This window comes from Ostrinia furnacalis, unplaced genomic scaffold, assembly GCF_004193835.3.
Source record: "Ostrinia furnacalis isolate ACB-3 unplaced genomic scaffold, ASM419383v2 OfSCF2576, whole genome shotgun sequence".
NCBI lineage: Eukaryota > Metazoa > Arthropoda > Insecta > Lepidoptera > Crambidae > Ostrinia > Ostrinia furnacalis.
Window position 1 is genome coordinate 535,591 of NW_021132815.1, and position 20,862 is coordinate 556,452.

The following is a 20,862-nucleotide window of genomic DNA, read 5'->3' on the forward strand; positions in this document are numbered from 1 at the left end:
GCGTTGAGTCGTATAAGAGTGCGCGGATTAATTCTTAATGCACAAGTCGCACGTATACAGTCCTTGGCCTAAGTAGCCAGTACAGTGTTCATGCCACCATTGCCGGCACACTGAGCACTCGATCCAATCTTCCGTGATAGGTTCTCGACTTGTGCCTGGTTGAATTCCATAGCTCTAGCAACGCTTGTAGCAGTTGGTTGTCTCAATGATATATCAGGATATCTCTTCAAAAACACCTCAACCATTCTTTTCTATCTAATTTAGATTCTGCATTAAACCTGTTTGGTATATCATATACTTGAGCATACTCAAAAGCGAGCCCACGCAATGCCTTTGCTGTTAATTCAAAGTACATGTTTTTAAATGGTACCTGAACTCTTTTACAACTTCATTCTTCGTATTGTTTTGTCGGGAAGAAGTTCTCTTTCTCCGAGACATGCTGTAAATACACAAAATAAAATATAAGCATAATAAATGACTTTTTATTTTACCCACAACACTTCGGTAAATAAATGTCGTATAAGAGTGCGCGCGCAATCTTATACGCACACTCCGTGCGCACTCTTATACGTTTGACCCTTTTCAAACAAATTGAAGCAGGCCATCTATTGAGTTTTCGGGCAAGTTTTTCAAATGAATCGGTTAGCTAAATAGGTAAGCTATTTGCATAAAAATTGAATAATTTTGTTAAACTGAAAGTCTACGAACAGAAATCTTTGCCAAACGCAATAAAATTAGATCAAAACGAGTAAAAAAGTTTCGACTTACGTGGTATCTCCGTTTTTTAACCAATTTCGTTTTTTTTCGGCAGTGTAACCTTTATCACCAACAGATCAAAACACAACTAAAGCTAGCCGCATACCCCTCCCAGGGTCGACGTGACGTGCGATGCGCACTCTTATCGCCCGCGCACTCTTACACCACCTTACCCTAATAATTTCGAAGAATAGGGATGTTTCGTGGATAAAGCAAGAAAGTAGCAATAGTTTGAATTAGTCCGTCGGTGAACTTACCAAAAACAAACTCTAAATGTATTTTTCACATTTTTAAACTTATGAAAATTTAAAGAGATGAAACGCACCAAAGTTCAGAAGATGAGGCACATGACGTCAAGGCATGCTTAAAAATGTGGCGATTTGTGTCGTCTCGCGGAATTTCATCGCATCATATCTTCGTAATTACTTGTTTAATTGACAAATAAAAATATCCTGTGTCCAATATTTTTTGATAATGTAAAATTGACGGACCAAAAGTCTTTTTTTAAGAAACTAGCCTATTTTTAAGGCCACATTCCAGCTCCATCATCAGACCCTGCAGTTTACCTTAGAGAATTGAAGACTCATGATTTTCAAAGTAGCGTACTTACATAACATTAGGTACTTGCTTATACAGGGTGTCCCATACATCATAAATTGCAAGCTAAATAAAAGCTTGTAATAAAGTCGGGTTTGTTCAAATTTCGAGAACGACTGAACCGACAAAAGCATTAGAAAATTTACGAAAAATAAAATAAAATTTTATCCCGTACAAAATGTTCATGGATTTTGTTATTTTTATTAAATACCTTTACGCCTGAGTTAAATGACACCGACATCAAGGTTCATCAATTTAAGTTTAAAATAATAGGCAGTAATGTATGAAGAAAGAGCTTCTATTCTGTATCTACCTATGCCCGTGTATTTTTGATCGGTGTCAAATCGGAGTTTTTGGTGCGGGGTACGCGGGTGTTGCTCGCGGCGTGAAGGTCAAACGCCCAAGGTCATTGAGGACTCTAATCGCCTTAAGAGCATTTGACGATTTGTGAGTCTAAACAAATAAAGATAATTTTGATTTTGAGCTTTACTTGTGTGTGTACATGCACGTAACGATAGTGTTATGTCTATCAAAACTTGAACAACGAACAGTAGCGAGCCACCACACGTGTAAAGCTCACTCGCCTTCGTGAATTGCAACAACTATAATAGTTTTGAGAAGGTATCGCCGAGAAACATGATAAGAAGATATTTGGAGAAATAGGCTAGTTTCCTAAAAAATTTTTTTAGTCCGTCATGTTTAATATCAAAAAATATTGGACACCTATATTTTTATTTGTCAATCTAACAAATAATTACATAGTTATGGTGCGTTGAAGTTCCGCGCGACGTCACAAAGTGCGGCACTTTTATGCACTCATTGACGTCACGGGCCTCTTCTTATGAACTTTGGCGCGCTTTATCTCTTTAATTTTTCATTAGTTTGAAAAAGTGAAAAATACGTGTAGAGTATTTTTTGATAAGTTAACTGACGGACTAATTAAAACTCTTGCTTTTTGACCCAGGAAACATCCCTATTATTTGTATTTTGCTGTATTTTGAAATTGTATATTTATTAAACGGATACTCAAAACCTTTTACAATTAACCCCAAAAAATATCGCTGCTTTCTTTATTGAGATTAATAGATTTAACAGTCGAGAAAATTGTCAATAAAAAATAGTTGAACAGACGTCGGCATATCAAGGTGAATACTTACAACATAGGTGGATGTAACTAAAAATGTGCACAAACTTATTCCATATTCTATACCAAAGTATTATGCAATAAATATAGAATTTAAACCTACATTGGGTTATTATTTATTGAAGCTACATGCTCTAGCTATATCGACAGTCGAGTCTAATCGATTGAGTCCATCTTCAATGAGCCTCGTGTTCTAAAACTCAATTTATATCATGACCGATAAATTACGTGCTTGACCTTTCTTGGGTGTAGATATCGTTTTATAATACCTACGGTCCTAAATCGGTATCCTTTGAACCTAAAATTGACACACAAGTAAAATTTTCGATTCACTGGAGATAAAGTGAAAACAATTAATTACTCAAGTCGCTTGACGTCGATGTGTTATGAAAAAAAAACAAGTGAAAGATGAAACAAAACAAAACAATTTATTGATTCCGAGTTACGAGCAACCGCCCCGCCCTCTACAATACTTTCTTGAAGCTAGTGGCGCCATCTTCAAGTTTCGGTGAGTACCTTATACGTACGATAACTTTTGTATAAGTGGGTACGTTACAAACTTTTCTCTCGTCGAGTACGCCGAGAGGGCGTCGAGAGGACACCACTCGCCACTATCGATCGAGGAGGCTTCCAAGCGTTACTTGTTGCCTCTTTGGCTATAGGTAGATATTCAAAACACTCGGGCTCAGCTTACGCTCCGAGTCGGAACAATCGAACGCGGATATCATGGGATGCGTATGTGCGGAAACCGGAGGGACGAAGGGACCGTGAGTACAGCGAACCAATTCAGGGAATCAATTCCCGCTTCGTCTCATGCGCGTCCCCAAACAATACCGCGCGACTACACGCGCCCGTCCGTCACGTCATTAGCGCGAAACGCTCAGCGGACCGCAAAGCGCGGACGGGAGAAGCGAGGGCACAGGGCGATCTCTCATTACCGCGCGTCGATGCCAATCATTACCGGGAGCCCCGCGACCGCCGGCTCGGCTCGGGAGCGCTGGAGCCGGGGGCGTGCCGGGCGCGCGGCCCGGGGCCCGGCGGCGCGCGGGGGGCGCGTGTTTACATGCGGGTGCAGGCGGCGGCTGCAGCGGGCGGCGATCGATGCTGGGCGGGCCGCGCGGGCCGGGGGCGGGGCGACGCGCGGCGCCCGGCTCAGTCCGCCACGGGGCCGCGTCCGCGCGGTCGTCGCCTGTCGCCTGTCCGCGGTGCGGCGCGCCGGAGTGTCTCCGCGACCGCGGGCGCCCGGCGGCGGCGGCGAGCCTCGCGCCGCCCGCGCCCGCGCCCATGCCGCCGCCCGCTGCCGCAGCGAGCCGCCCGCGTCCGCCGCCGCCGCCGCTCCGGCCGCTCCCGCCGCCGCCGCGAGCGCCCGCCGCGGCCCGAGCCGGCCCCGGCGCCGGTGTGGGCGCCCGACCTGGAGTCGCACATCCCCTCGCACACCATCGCGGTCCCGCGCGCCGCCGCGCCGCGCTCGCCGTCGCGCTCGCCGCCGCCCGCGGAGCCGACGCCGCTCGACAACCTGTTGGCCGTCGCGGAGCTGGAGTTCAACCAGCAGCGCGGCGAGGAGCTGGAGCTCGAGCTGCAGGCGAGCGCGGCCGCGCAGTACCCCTTCCTGCCCGACGAGGCGGTCGCGCGGGACGTCATGTCGTTCGAGCTCGGCGAGCCGAAGCCGGACGAGCTGTTCTTCGACAGAAAGTCGCACGCGCCCGAGCGCGCGGGCGAGGACGACGCTTTCCAAAACGACATGGTCGTGCACAAGGACCTGTTCGAGACCATCAGCGAGGCCCATTACTTGCCGGAGCTGGGCGGCCCCCACGACGAGGAGCTGCTGGAGTCCCTGGTGGAAAAGGGCTGCGAGGACAACCAGATCCTCGGGCAGGCGCTCGATAAGTTTACACATTTAGTTCACGGCTCAGGGGATTACGTGGAGGAGGAGGAGGACATTCTGCTGAGTGGGGCGCCGGTCGCGGACATTATCGACAGACTGGAGCAGTCGCTGGAGTCCCCCGGCCGCAGCAGCATCACCGCCGCCCAGGGACTCCTGCATCTACATCACATAGGCGATCATCTCCCTCCTCCCTCGGATCATCAACAATCTGTGGAACAAAATTACATATCCGATGAAGTGTTCGGTCAGGAACCGACGACGGAATGTCCGATGGACACGTTGAACGCCAGCACGGAGATGCAGGGAAGCGACGAAGTGAACCACTTGGAGTACGAGGCGGACGCCGAGAAGAGGCTACAAAATACCGTGGAGGCTACCGACATTATGTATGCTGAACCTGTACCTGAACCTCAAAAGACTTACGACGAGAAATCTTTTGTACAACAAGCGCAAGCGCTGCCCGATCAAAGTGAAATAGTTGTGCCAACCGAAACGCCAAACCAGTCAGTAGTGAGTGATATAACCTGTGAACAACCCGCGAATAAAACGCATCTGGATCATACACAAATGTGCGACGACAACATTCAGTCGTCCATCAGGTCGGAGGTCGAGTTTCCCAAGGAGCTCGTGGAGACAACGAACACAGAGGAGTTCGCTCCGACAGATTTGAGCATAAAGCACGTAGATACGAGTATAAAGCATGTGAGTAATGTCGTTGCGACTGTGGCAGAAACAACGAATCACACTGAGGATAGTTTGTCAGAAAAGAGCGATGACCAACCTAAAGATTTGAGCGTGCACCGAAGGCTGCCCACCCCGCATGCGTCGCCGAGAAGGATAGACATACCGCGGGCGCCCTCGCGCGAGTCGGATGCGATGCAGTCGCCTCAGCCGAGCGGCATCCCCGCCGTGCCCTCCTCCCCGGAAATATTTACTATGCCACTAACGAAGAGCAAACAGACACTGTTTTTAGAAACCCTCCTGTCGTCGCCCTCGCCAAAAATGTATACGTCCGAAGTTACTATCACAAAACAACAGTGCGAACCGCTGAATTTGGGTAAACACAGAAAATCTGCGAGCCCCACTGTCTCCAGCTGCTCCGATGAAATCAGAAAGATGACGAAAGAGTTCGGGGAGCCCCAAGAGAAGCGAATCAAGAGGGAATCGGCGGAAGATTTAGCCAAAATAAGTAAAGTGTTTAATAAATGCAGTGAGGATAAAAACTCAGATCCCAAGCACAAAAAGCCTGAGCCACCTGCTCCGAAGTTGAACGAGGACGCGAGTCCGCTGAAACAGTTGTTGGCTCTGAAACTCAGTCCCGACTTTAACATTCCAGATCCATTATTAGTTCCAAAATATAAACTTAACCATATCTTAGCGGCGCCTGCGAAAGAAATCCCGGCATTGCTATTACAAAGGCCGGAACTACGGTTGCCCGAAGCGTTCGCGTATCCGGCATTGTTACAAGATCCCGATATAATCGTCATATCATTATCACAACTTGAAAAAATTATAGAAAACAATGAAACTCCAATCACAGCCACAGCAAAACCCAGAGAGACCCCGGCCGCCAAGCCCGCGCCGGCGAAGCCCGCGCCGAGCGCAGAACCCGCGACCTCCACGGCGCCGCAGCCCGACCAAACCAGCCAGCCCAAGCCCATCCCGTCAATGGACGCGTTAGCCGGCGATATCGACGCCGCCACGTCTGCCGCGCTCAACCAGATGCTGTGGCTGCCCTATCTCAGCCAGCTCGAAGCGATGGCTGCCTGCTCGCAAAACATGGATTTCCTGAAAGCTCTAAATTCCTCCGGATACTCCGGTGCAAATTATCCCGACTTCTCCCAAATGTTCGGCCAGACGGGTCGGTTTATGGGCCCCACAGGGTTCCCTATGATGCCTCCGATGGACTACGACAGTCGACTGCAATTCGCGATGTGGCAGGAGGCGATGAATCACGCCAACGCGACCGCGTCTCAAAGATCGAAAAACGCCACCATGGACGCCCAGATGAAAGATCTCGTGTCGAAGTCGAGCGACGTGCAGAACCCTTACGTGCATTCCACTAAAAATACTCAAAGCAAGTCGCACACGTCGGCTCGGACCAGCCCGATAACGCCCAGCTACAATAACAGTCAGCGAGCGATGCCGCATAATCCGTTCCTTCAGGGGATGTATCCGGGCATGAACCCGAATATTCGGCCGAACATGCCTCTCCCGGGGCTCCAGATACCGTATTTCAATCCGAACATGATGGGCAGCCAGCGTTCCCCGCGGACGCAGAAGAGTCCTACGTCGCCATACTTCCCGAACAATAACTACTTGCAGTCGGTGAAGCAATCTGAGAGTCAGTCTCATCAGAGAAGCAGCAGTGCTGGGTCGCAGGAGTCGCCGCGGCCGCGGATAAGTGTGAAGTCGCTGCATAATCTGATGGAGCCGGCGGCGGCGTCGGCGTCCGGCGTGGCTGGGAGGCGGCCGCCGAACCCGCCGCAAATGGGCCGGCGGCGTGACGAGCCCGAGGTGGGCAGCACTACGCCGCTTGGGGAGCCGCCGCCGCACATGCCGCCGCATCCGCACGACCCAGCATCCTACCACTTATGGCATCCGCTGTTTGGCAAGTAAGTCCCTTTTTACTATTTACAACAATTCAAAACCGTGTAGGCACAGCTCTTATTAACATTTTGTTCTGTCAAACTTTAAGCTCCAGCGCGTTTTGCCCTACACAATCAGTATTCAACATTTTTTGTAGGCAATTTTGTTGAACGTTGACATGTTTTTGTTGACCCGGCTTAGACGTACTAAAATTCAATTCAAAAAATTTTTGTTGATAAACAAAACAGGCATACTTATTTACTTTTTCGTAAGCCATATTTAGGTACATCTTAAAATCACTACACTAAACTACTACACGCTTTTGAATTGTCATTTCTAATGTCATAACATTGTGGCGAGTTGTATGTGTTGTCTAACGTGTTTTTACTACAGAAAACGTTAGCCTAATTGGACATTTTCCAAGCTAAACATTTACTCAGTCGACGCTCTTCGACGTTATTAGTTTAACGAATCCACTTAGATTCTTATTCGAGTTATCGGACGCCAGTATGCAGCGTTAGGAGCGAAATAAAAACAAATAGCGCTTATCGCTGCACTACAGCTGACTGCAGAACAACAGTCGAATAAAACCACAATAAAGGCTATTACTCACATCTTGTTGAGTTGTATGGGCCGCACGCCCTCGCTGAGATTAGAAACGTCGTTAGATAGGGTTGCCCGATTGAACCAATTCAATAAAGATGTTTTTTTTTTTCGTGACTAGACTATAGACTATAGCTTAACTCACACGCTGCTCTCTTTTAAAACAAAACTACTAAATGTTTCAGACAAAATATTAATAGGTCTAAGAAACGTGATAAATGACTTATTATGAATTAAGTTGTAACTTAAACGTTTACAGCATTGATACTTCGCACTTTGACGTCGTGCAGATTCGTTTATAAAGATTTAGAAAAACAATAAACGCAAAATCCCCGTCAACTAAACAATTCACATTAACGTTATAGCTAAAGCTGCCTGAATAAATAGCTAAATTACAAACATTATCTGGGGGCACGGCAGTGCCCCCACCAAGTCGAGCAAAAAAGCGGCACGGCCGTACCATCCTTTTCTCGAAGCAATTCAGGCCATTTTCGACCGCCTGTAACTTCGTTGTGGATAAAACTAGAAGGCTGAATTTTCATTAGCTATGCAGGCATTGTAAAGACACGGTATATTTAAAATTTCATTCAATTTGAACCAGTAGTTTAAGAATTATAACGGGTCAAAGTTACTTAATTTTGTCACTCACTGACTGACTCACTGACTCACTGACTCACTCACTGACTCACCGATCATCAAAACTCTAAGGCACTTCTAGCAGACCTAGAAGCTTCAAATTTGGAATATAAGTAGTGTTTGGTGTATGAATCAAGGAAAAACTAAAATATTTGGGGGCACGGTAGTGCAACCGCCAAGTCGAGTAAAATTTTTCAATTTCGGTCCAGTTTTCTAGATACATAACTGCTGTCTACAAAATACAAAAAGAAATGAGATCCCATCAAAAACAATACTTGTCAAAAAAACCAAGTCTCGCAACTCAGTTGTTCTACGGTAAAAAGTTGTGAGATCCATGTAATACCAAGTCCAGGCCAGGAAATCTTTAACGTTTTACATAAATATATTGACTTGGCCATCGCATGAAAACACGTGTAAATTAAATTATTTAGTGCGATGGCCAAGTCAATAATTTATGTAAAACGTTAAAGATTTCCTGGCCTGGACTTGGTATTACATGGATCTCACAACTTTTTACCGTAGAACAACTGAGTTGCGAGACTTGGTTTTTTTGACAAGTATTGTTTTTGATGGGATAAGTATTACACATTCATTTCCAATTGGAAACTTCTCATTTACATGAGATAAGAGTCTAGTAAAGGGTTTTGATGATAAATCGCAACATCTTCATAATTCATCCATGTAAAATTTTCCTACTTTTCCTTTAACTTACAGACACATTACATCTTGTCTAAAACTATATTTTCGACACTAGTCCCTAAACGAGTAGACAGACAAAATATCCCGATTCTCATGATTATTAATGGCAAAAACCTCAGCCTGTCACTCAGTCTTGTCAAATCAAAACGGCACCAGTCTGCGTCCCGTTTTGTACGTCCCAAATAATTCATCAGTGGTGTGTCCTATTAAACTGGGACATCTCGTTGTAAAACAAAACTTATTTGCAACTGCTAAATAGGTCGTGCACCATTCAGGACCACTTTAGAAAATCGATAGAACCTAAAATATACCGCACTCGGTCACTCGACGCGTCGGGAACAGACTTCGCATATATTTAGAGGCTTGGAGGAAATAGTTGTCCCGATATAGCTAACGAATATGGATGTAGCCTTTTAGGTCAGTTAGTTTTAGGGTTATGGATAACGGTTTTGTATCAGGTAGGCTCTTAAGAATTCTATGTATAACTAGTCAATCTTCTTCTTAGTCGAGCACTCTTGTCAGAGTGGTTGTGGTAGCGCTGACGAGGTACACGGTGGGGTGATTAGTATCATTTGCCTCCATTTCTGTCGGTTAGAGGCGGCGCGAGTACACTGGACCATGGTGGACTCAGTAGCCTTTGTGATGGCGTCTATCCAGCGGGTTTGCGATCGACCGCGTGCTCTCTAACATTCCACCTACTAGTCAATCTACATAATTAATAATATAGTAAGTTAGTAACCATTTCATATTTTCATTAACTTGTGAGTTTTACTACTTCTCGAAATTAACCAAAGCATCCGAATAACATTTCGCGAACGAGTCGAATAGCATCGAAATTCGCAAATTTTCATGCCACTTAAAAAATAAAATAAATAGTTAATTTCAAGTACATATTTTAATTTTAATTTATGCATGTATGTTATGTGTAAATATTTTAATTTATTCTTATATCTGTATGTAATAGGTATACAAGTTTTGTGACGACATAAACGGATTTATTCTATAGAAAAACGATAGGAAACGTAGTTTTGGTATAATATAAAAAGTATGTCAATGGATCGGTGGTGTCAACACGTCCATTGTGCAAATCTGCATGCGATTTGAAATTCGATCGATTTAAAAATACGTCACCTGTATAAACAGAATCGGAAAGTAGCCATAAGAGTAGGCGCACACCGTTGATTTTTAGTTGGCCGATAGTTGTGCCCGATTTTATTTGTATGAAGAATCGGCCAAATCGAATCGGCGTAGTGTGCGCACTCCCATACATGCCCATACTGATCAACTGCCCGACTAAACTATCGGCCGACGAAAAATCAACGCCTGAGGTAATAAACATTGGAGCAATAAAGAATTTGAATTTGAGGTGTGAGAGGGGTGAAACTGACATAGCATACAAATCTGAAGCATATCTGGAGTCTCGCTGACATTTGACGTCTCCAGAACACCTTCCCATGCCGCTCCCATACGTCAGGCACTGACTGAGTAGCGCTATAGACATACGCAATACATTAGCCTAGCCAGAAATATTCCTTGCTGGCTTTTGCACGCGGCTTCACCCGCGTGAAATTTAGTTTGTCACAGATCGTCATAATCATCATCATCATCATTTCAGCCATAGGACGTCCACTGCTGAACATAGGCCTCCCCCAATGCTTTCCATGTTGATCGATTGGTAGCGGCCTGCGTCCAGCGTTTCCCTGCTACCTTTACGATGTCGTCGGTCCACCTTGTAGGTGGACGTCCCACGCTGCGTTTTCCGATCGTCATAAACTATAGCCTAATTATGTTATTCTGGGTTATAAACAATAATACTGTATAGTTTCATCAAAATCCGTTCCGTAGTTTTCCCGTGAAAGAGGAACAAACATGTTAACATCCAGACATCCATACAAACTTTCGCATTTATAATATTAGTAGGATTAGTAGGATAATTTTCCTATTCAAATTATTGAATCCATATTGCAATTTACATTAACGTCATATTCCAAATCAATAGTTTGTTCAATTAGTCGGAACTAGAAAGTTTCTGGGTTCACTACCGGCTGTGCTAATATTTGAGTTGTTCTCTACTTCACATTTTGAACTCTATTCAAACATCATTAAGGTGGTTTATGTACTTGGATGCATCTTGTAATTGTCGATGGTATTTCAATTCAATAGACTGTCATTTAGCGGCTCCTAAGAGGACTTGTCTTGGCACAGAGGGCACATCAAGGTAAATACTGTGGCACCTTATGCCAGGGGAATAAGAGCGATTTTGCTTTAAAAAATGTTTAAGTTTGATTGCCTTTTATGCATTTTGATTATACGAGTGAATGTTATTATACCTACCATTCAACTACAACCCCTGTTCATGGCAGAATGCCTTTTTGATATTATGGGTAAGTTTCACCCAGTGGCGGCGTAGCGTGGGTTGGCACCCGGGGCGATATCCCCCCCCCCCCCGTCATAATTCCTAAGGCACCCCCTGGTACCCCCCAGGATTTTGGGGTTACCTACCGATTCGACGATTGAAAGACAATNCCCCCCAGGATTTTGGGGTTACCTACCGATTCGACGATTGAAAGACAATCGCACCCCCCGTATCATGACATAGACCGCAGATTTGCCATGCAGATGAGTCAGTGAGTACTAATCTGCGCGACTTCTGTCACCCCCTGATGCTTGGCACCCGGGGCGGACCGCCCCCACCGCCCCCCCCTTACGCCGCTACTGGTTTCACCGGTTCTAGATAAGGTTTCAGATGGCTATCTGACATTTAGCGCTACACAAAAGATGTAGTTTATCTGCCTGATAGTTCTTAATTGGCTGACAAGGACTTTTAGGCAATAAAATATAATATATATTGTTTGGTCGTATCCACCCTAAAATAGATAAAATTACTTAGCTTATGATTTCCGCTTAGTAACACCGGCATAAGTACCCAACCATACTACCCGCGCCCACCGACTATGTTATGGTAGTATTTCCGCAAAGTAACGCCTGATACTATTAATTATGGAGAATTCGATTCTATCTTATCATGCTCGGATGCTTCAAAAATACGTCTATAAGAGATATTAGATATAATACCACAGTAAAACTTTTCCTTTAATAAATCATGTCTCCCATAGAAACAATTGGATCGATCTAAAAACACTTATTTCAATTCCGTATTTTAAACCCAGTACCTATTCAGGTCAGTGCAGTGCCAGTAATAGCCACTTTGTGGAAATTAGTGGCCGGACCACAATTTGTGACTATTTGCATTTATCGATCATTTAAGTTGCTGGGAAGACACCGAGTGTAAGTTATGTAAGAGACAAGTGAGAAACGTTTTATGTATTACCATTTTCTTTAACTGTAAATACATAAATCTTTCAGCCAGACGACGGCACATTATACTTAAAATCTTAAGTGGTCGTATTAGATGCGATTTTACAACTAAAAATATTATCCGAGTGACTCTACATAGAACAAAGTTCAGTCATAATATCAGAGTGAGTATAAAAAACTGACTACTGATATCGTTTTCCAGCAAAAAAACTAATGGATTTCGAATTTAGTTATGATTGTTTGAAAAACCATTTGAAATTAATGTCCACTAAATTGATTTAATTTCCAAATTGCCTACTCGTGCGATTTCTAAAAGTTTATTATTATTATGTATTATCAAGTAATCTGTAACATGTAAGCACAGAAGTCATTTTCCGAAATTATATTAATATGGTACATTTAATTTTACTATAGTTTTCCTGTAAACATTGAGCATGAATATTTTTTGTTTAAATCCAAAATTAACCCTTTAAAAGAAATTATTATTACTTTATTTTTACATTTTACACTACACTTTTTACCAAACCACAACTATTCCAAAATTGGAGTTTAATCGAGTAGTTAAAACGAAAATTCAGGCACACATGATGGTAGATAGACAGTTAGTTATTAGAAACTTATACGGAACCCTAAAAGCCATTACTTATTTACACAACAAAGTACTAATAAGTACTGTGACATTTTCTAGCCTATTGCCTATGTAAAGTGGAACAGGTCACAGGGCTGGAAAGCTCCATGCTCTACATTCGCTGATTGCACCGATCGGGCCGCTTGAATATTTATTTGATGGCTCAAATTACTGACTCCTTCCTTTGTTTACTATGCAGTAATTACGTTAAGAATAGACAAAGTGTGTACTTTTTATGCTGGAATTGATGAATAGTTTATTTTTCACGGTGGGAAAAAATCATACATTAGTTGTTACTGTAACTGGCATACTTTTTAAAAGCTCTCAAAACGCAATTTTTACTTAGAATTTGTATCGCAATACATGTCTATCACGTCACGACGCGAGCACTTAAACATTTTATCAATCTCAATGCAAGTAAATATCGAAATTCACGTTGGTTTGAAAACTAATAATGGTTTAAGAGATAGACCGAAGTGTTATTTTATAGAAATAACTCGTTATTGTCACTTCTCATCACCAACCGAAGTGGTGGTAGAACAAACTAATATCTTGGGACGTGTATAAAAGTGCCCTTAAAGATACTCACAGAAGGGATACTAATAAAGAATTTAAAAATATTCTTACACCGGAATTCACAAACATACTATGAGGTCTTACAGTGCGCGTGGTGGACGCACAGGGTCGCACACGAACCAATCACAGAGCTTTATTCAACGCTGTGCGTTCGATTTGCTGCTTCACTTAAGCAAGCATTTATTGTGATGTCAAATATCCAATTACAATTTCACCATAGATCCACTGTCAATTTGACGTATTTATTCGATGCCGTCTATAGTTCTGCCGCTATAACTAGCCTGAATTAAAGATGGCTCTTCCTTTGTGCCCTGGGAAGCAAACCTTATGCTGGACAAATTACCGATGATTGGCCAATAATCCACAATCGATACACTTTGTAATCCATTCTCTTTGGCGGTAATTGGAACAGTTAAAAGTAGCAGTTATTTTAACAATAAGTAGTTTTTCTGTGTCGTTAAGGCTTTTTTTATTATACTTCTCTTTTGTAGTTATTAAGTCTCTAATAAGATTTAATAACTCTTTTCACGACAGTGCTGCCACCACTATGTAAATATCACTCCTTCATCAATGGAGGATTTTTTGTTAGGGTATCTCGCATATGAAATCGCACAAATCTTTATACGTACCTATTCCATATACGCACTTGGCTATCCATTCACCACAAGATTATTTTCAGGCACATGACCCAATGAGGGTTTTCGCGTATGAAAAATCTGCCAGATGGCAATACGTAGACGCGAGGTCCAAATGCTGCATGATTGGTTATTTTTGACATGACATTGACAGATATGTCAAAATCCACCAATCACGCAGCAGTCAGTCAGACCCCACATCCACGTCCCGCCATCTAGCGGATCTTTCATACGCGAAAACCTGTTGTGTAAACAAGTGATGTTGAGTTACAATTTATTAAAATTTATACGACTGCAGTATGAAATTCTATCGCTATGACACTACCGCCCCTATTCACCAACATTACTATGAGGTCTCACAGTGCGCGTGAATGCACAGGGTGATACACGAACCAATCACAGCTTTATTCAACGCTGTGCGTTCGATTTGCTGCTTCACGTAAGCAAGCATCGTTTGTGAATACGGGCGTAACGCGTAAGTATTAACATAATTAATTTTACATAATATATCAAGAATCCATGTATGTTGCAAATGATAACGATGCCCCAAACATTGCGGTGGTCGTAGACGTGTAGTTAGGACATCCTCGGTCTACCGCGCTCGTTAATTACAAACACACAGACATCCTACCCCAATCCGAGTCCTACGCATCTAGTGCACCCCTAGCTTACCCCTATGATCCCCCTACGTAGGGAGGCCACTAATTTAGTTAGCCAAAAGAGCAAACACGAGAGATGCATTTAAACTGCACGAGAATCTTAAATTACATACATACAGGATGTAATCCCATGCAAATTGATGCATGACATGTTCATAAAAACATCAAAACTATGCATATTTAACGCGACCCATGCTCAGTTCTTTGATCAATTCAGGGGTAGGTATAGCATATAGGGGTAATGCATACTTTGATAGTTTTAAATTTGCGTAGAGTTTGTAGGTACCAATTTGGTTTTTAAATAAAAAAAAAGTAATTTTAAAAGTATTTATAAACAATGGAAGCGCGTAATCACTGGCACTCTACGCAATTCTGCAAATGTCAAATGAGAAATGTCACAAAACAAAAAAACATCGATGTTGACGTTTACATGCGCCTACGCCATAGAATTACGATGCACACGTACTTTTTAGGGTGACGTAGCGTTATAGCTCCAATCTAAAGTCGATATATTTGCAGTCGTTTCGATAGTTTTAAATCAGTTTCACAGCCTTATCGTAAAACTGGTGTCATGGTGTACTTAATCACATGTAGAGACTACAGATTGCGTTTCCGAAATTCATAACCGTGTGGGTGACAGTAGGCACTTACGTCGTACACCACCCACCCTATATTTTGGGGCTGGCCAGCCATAACATTGTTAACAGCCGTCAATTAGTTCCAAGTCCATAAAATTGGAAGTAAACGGATTAAGCTTTCAGCCCAGGGCTCTACGTCAGACGGACGTGTCACACCTAAATGACTGAAGGGAGGGAAGGGAAAATCCGATTTTGAATGGCATACGCAAATGGATCGCTTAGCGTTTAATTCTTTTTAACGCATTTGCGCGTAATTGGTTCTGTTTGCAACGTTTTTAGGATCACAATGCACTTTTGCTGTACCTAGTGTAATTTTGCCTATTTTTTAGCCTAGGCGACGAATTTTAGTTGGGCCTGATTCTAATTTGTATGAAGAATCGGCCGATGTCAAATCGGTGTAATGTGCGCACTTTCATACATGTCCAAACTAATTAACAGCCCGACCCAACTATCGGCCAACTAAAAGTCGGTGGACTGCGCTTATTTATTTATATTAGGGAAACAAACCATTTTATGATATACAGACAAATAATCACATAAAAAATAGGACAGAAATCAGCAAAGTTTCCACAGTTAAAATGAATACAGAATACTTAGGCTCAGCAAATCAAGCTACCATCCAACTGTTCGTCTAAACATAAATTAAATATCAACACTCTTCCCTTCTCTTGGTTCTTTATTTTTTATCATTTATGACGATGGTAAAACATAGGTATAACTTTTCCTTGCACCTAATTTCGGTAGTTCCGAAACGCATAAACAAAAAAAAATTTTACTTTTATTTTGCCATCCATTTAAATTATTTCCATCGGCGGCTAATTCTACAAACTACCCTCAATTCTCGCAATCTCACCATCTATAATTATCACCAAACTACATATTAACTCGACCAAACAGAATAACGCAACAAAGCAAGTATTACTCATATCCAGGAACCATTGCATCAATCTTTAATTGCAGTCCTATTGGTTTTGTTACAGTGTTCCACCCCTTCTAATAATACGGGGAAATGTCACAAATGTTATAATGTCACTCTACCCTCCGCATGCTTTTCAATTATTTCTCTAATAACTACAGGTCTTCGTTATGTAGCGCTAGACTTTTGAGGCAGTGCAAATAGGACGGTCAGCCCATTTTGTAAACAAATCATTTTTATAACAAAACTAGCTTATGCCCGCGGCTTCACCCGCGTGAAATTTAGTTTGTCTCAGATCATCATAAATTATAGCCTATATGTTATTTTGGGTTATAAACAATAATACTGTAAGGTTTCATCAAAATCCATTCAGTAGCTTTTGCGTGAAAGAGTAACAAACATCCAGACATCCAAACTTTCGCATTTATAATATTAGTAGGATCATGTTTGACATGCTTTTTATTATTGCATATTGGCATTGCATATTACACTGCATTTGGTTAGATAGGCCTGCTAAAATAAATAAATGCGTGTAAAAGTTCGCTTTAGCAGTAAAATCAAAGCTAAGATTCAAGCTAAGTCTCTTGTACGATTTTCTCGTATTCATCTTATGTGTTATCTCTTCAAAAATCGTAAACATTTAACTACTTTTCTATTTTGTGATTAAACACCCCATTTCCTCGTGGTCATAATGTAATGTCATATTATACGAACGAGGTTTTCCTTCCCCCTGTAGATAAAAAAAACTTCACTGCTTGCAATGTACAGTATGCAGTTGTTCATGGCCTGGCTGTTGTATTTGTCTAGACTGTATGCCACAGAAATAGTCACGTCTAATACAAAATTGACAGGCTAATCACAGACAAACAACGACAATGGAGCCGTTTGCATTCGTTTGATCTGAAGGGGAATTAATACATAATATTACCGATTCCCTAACATTTTCTTGTCATTTGACATCGTTTGTTGTCAGTTTAATTCTTTGTAAGGAACTGGACAATCAACTATGTCGCATTTATTGACTACCTAACCTTTGCACCTAGGTAAAACCGGTGTCACGTAGGGGGCAATTATGACTCTACACTTCTATTTAAAAAAAATACTATTTAACAATATTAATTCAATAGGTAGTTCTTCTTTCGCTATGTTTTTCATAGTGATAAAATTAACATAACAAAATATCTTTGTAATTGTCATCTAATCTTAAACTTAGCAAAGGTAAATCTCGATCGGTCCGTCTAAAAGCAAGTAAGAGCCGCCTCTGGTACCTTACTTATGAAACAATATTTCTATTGGACCAACTTCCAAACATATTAGGTAATTAGGGTTTCTAGCTAAATTATGACACAGGTACCTCCTACCTAATTCAAATTCAAATTCAAATTATTTTATTGCATGTCACATGGGTAAGGGTTGACAGGAACATAATATTGAACATGTGACGCCCAGTGAAGGCGTTGCAAAAACTTAAAATAACATTAAATAAAATAGAGAATTATTACCTAAAATAAAATTAAATAAACATTAAAATTATAAAATCAAATAAACATTAAAATTAGAAAATTAAATACTATTAAATTATACAATTACATTATTATTATTATTATATAAACAAAGACAGACCATTGCAAATAAACAATTATTCTATTCTATTCTATTCTACATAATATTTTCATTAAAAAATTCAGAGATGGAATAATAGCTTTTGAGAGTGAGAAACTTCTTTAATTGTTTTTCATATGATGATATTTTATCTATATTTTTAATTTCATTTGGGATGTGGTTATATATTTTTATTAACATTGAGTGTGGCGCGGAAGAGTATAATTCGAGTTTAGTAGTTGGTACCTTCAGTTTGTTTTGATAACGATTATTGCGTCTGATTAATTTAACAGGGGAGTAAAATTCAGGGTGTCTTCTTACGAACTTACAAGCTTCAAAAATGTATAGGCTAGGTAAAGTGAGTATATTAAATTTTATAAAATGGGGCTTGCAGGTGTCAGTTTGTTCTATATTAGATAAAATTCTGATACATTTTTTTTGAAGTATAAAAATTTCTTGGATTGCACTGCTATTTCCCCACAATATGATGCCGTAAGAGAGTCGCGAATGGGCATATGCATGATAGGCGGAGAGAGCAGTTTCCAAGTTGGTAATCCGTTTTAGTCGACCCAGGGCATATATGAAAGATGACAATTTGTTTGATAGCTTCTGGATATATGGTTTCCAATTTATATTTGTATCAATGTCAATACCTAACATAGAAGTTGAATCTACCGTTTCTATTTCCTTTGATCGATACTTAAAGTTAATGTCAAGGGGAGTTTTTAGGTATGGTCTGAATTGAATTAGTTTGGTTTTTTCAAGATTCAAGTGAAGGTTATTATGACTAAGCCAATCCATAATCGAGTCCAGTGCTACGACCAGGTCCGTCTCAAGCGTGACTGTATTTTTACATGGCAGGATAATCGATACGTCGTCTGCAAATGAGACACTATCGAAGGGAATTTTCTGAGGCAAGTCATTCACATAGGCCAGGAACAGAACACAGCCCAGGACGCTTCCCTGAGGGATAGAGCCGGTGATGGGGATAATGTCTGATCTTATGTGTTCAATGCGTTTCGTCTCAAAATCTGTATTTTCCACCTCAACATACTGATACCTGTTTCTGAGGTATGATTTGAACCAATCAAATGGCGTACCCCTTATACCAAGTCCGTAGAGTTTATCTAATAAAATTTTGTGATTTACTCTATCGTACGCTTTACTCATATCGAGTAACAGACCCACAGCGTATTCTTTATTATTAATAATGTCTAGTATTCTCTGCACGTACTTATATATAGCCAAAGTAGTACTTCTACCTACGTAAGTGACCCAAATAATAAAGCGCAATAAGTGTGCTACTCTCAGTTTTTCCTCGTATGTCCGCGAGTACGAGGTCACAAAAGCCTTATCAAAGGAAAAGTGACAATCGATACTGTGATATTAGGTTTCAGGTAACAAAACACTGCAGAGCAATCCCATACAAAGCCGTTCCATTAACGCTGACGTATTAACTATCCTGCTCTCTTATTGGCTGACGTCATATGTCATGAAAACTCGCAAGGGGGCACGAAATTCTATACATCGTAGGTAGGATGAATTTAAGATACTACACGAAAATTGCATTGGCATATTAATGAAAATCAAATACATAAAAATAAATAAACGTGACCTTTCGGAATTGCGGAAAATGCTTCGTAAGAGTTGAAAAGTCATAGGCTATATTGACGTCATCAACTCTTCTCTGATTGGTCCATCAAACGTTATCTACACTTCACTGTTCCGTTACGCGTTTTATTTTAACATTAAATATTTTACTATTGCTCTTTTCTTACTAACGACATATTTTTACAGATACCATAATATTTTATTTTGTCATGAAGTTTTATCCATCGGGTCTTTATTAAAACTGAAAACTATAAAGATAAAAAGATACTTTATAATGTCTTGACTTACTTGACATAAGGTCCTATGTCCCCTAGATGGGGTAGAGGGCGTCCACAACAGTCCTCCATCGCGTTCGGTCTTGAGTTTCGCGCTTGATCTCGCTTCAGGTCTTACTGATTTTCTTCGCCTCGTCTGCTACAGTGCGCCGCCAAGTTTGCTTGGGGCGACCACGCTTGTTTTCCTTGGGGGTTCCAATCCAGAGCCTGCATAGGGATGTGATCGGGGTCCCTTCGGAAAGTGTGGCCAATCCTCTATAATGTAGACCAAACCAATTTGCCCTGACTTATAATTTAGGTGGCCTTTTATCATAGATAAAAACTCATAAGACTCATATATTTTTCGCATGGCTTCTAAAAAGCGTTTTTACACGTCCCAGTAATACTATAACCCTACCACTGCTTCGGGACCTTAAATGGGCCAGTGTTAGTGATAATTTCGGAATATCTCATAAACATTTCGAAAGACATTTGCCTCCTAAATTCAGTTCAGTCAAGATTTTCGACTGGTCTCCATAGTCGGCGAGTCATGCTTTTGTGTAATGTAACCAATGTTAAATCAGTTAGTAGGGGTCCCCTTCAAACTTATTCAATCAAATTCAACGTCATGTGCAGCTATCAACGTTGATCAATTATTTCATGCATGCCTGGCCGGACTTGCAAGTTTAAATAACATAACATAATAACGCAAGACCAATACAGTAGAAGTGCTTAGTATTATTAATAATTGCAAGTTTAAAACTTTTTGGCAAGAGAATTGAAGGCTTGAATCAAAATTGTCAAAAGAAAATAATTCTGAACTAACTTGCTCGCTCAAACCAATCTAGGTACTGGTAAAATTATTGAAAAAAAAACATAACCCTCGGGTAAAAAGGCAAATAGTTTCTTACGCTGCTTCTTCTAATAATTGGCCCATATTAACGTCCCTAAGAAGTGGTATCAGGTAAGGTTATGAATGTAAAAAAATGCATGTTGGAGCGTCTAAAAGTTAATTTTACGGATTTGATGACGTAATCATGGATAAATTCTTATTGACTGATAGTAATCATTACGTGAATTTATGTCTGACGTCTATGGCAGCTCATAAAAACTGAC

The 20,862-nt window shown here is 41.4% G+C and overlaps 2 protein-coding genes across 3 annotated transcripts in view; one reads left to right on the top strand and one right to left on the bottom strand.

The window, feature by feature from the left end:
• Window positions 1-3,363: 3,363 nt before the first annotated feature.
• On the bottom strand, window positions 3,364-4,138 carry LOC114355938 (circumsporozoite protein-like). Its single transcript, XM_028308990.1, has 2 exons — window positions 3,970-4,138; window positions 3,364-3,908 (listed from the first exon to the last, which is right to left on the bottom strand). The coding sequence occupies exons 1-2, from the start codon at window positions 4,136-4,138 to the stop codon at window positions 3,364-3,366; spliced, it is 714 nt and encodes a 237-aa protein (XP_028164791.1).
• The window catches only part of LOC114355930 (uncharacterized), a 121,941-nt gene continuing 105,024 nt past the window's right edge, over window positions 3,946-20,862 (top strand). For both annotated transcript variants that reach the window (XM_028308979.1, XM_028308980.1), the window contains exon 1: window positions 3,946-6,997. In XM_028308979.1, the coding sequence (XP_028164780.1) occupies window positions 4,137-6,997 (2,861 nt within the window). In that variant the 5' untranslated portion in view covers window positions 3,946-4,136. The remainder of the gene's footprint in view (window positions 6,998-20,862) is intronic.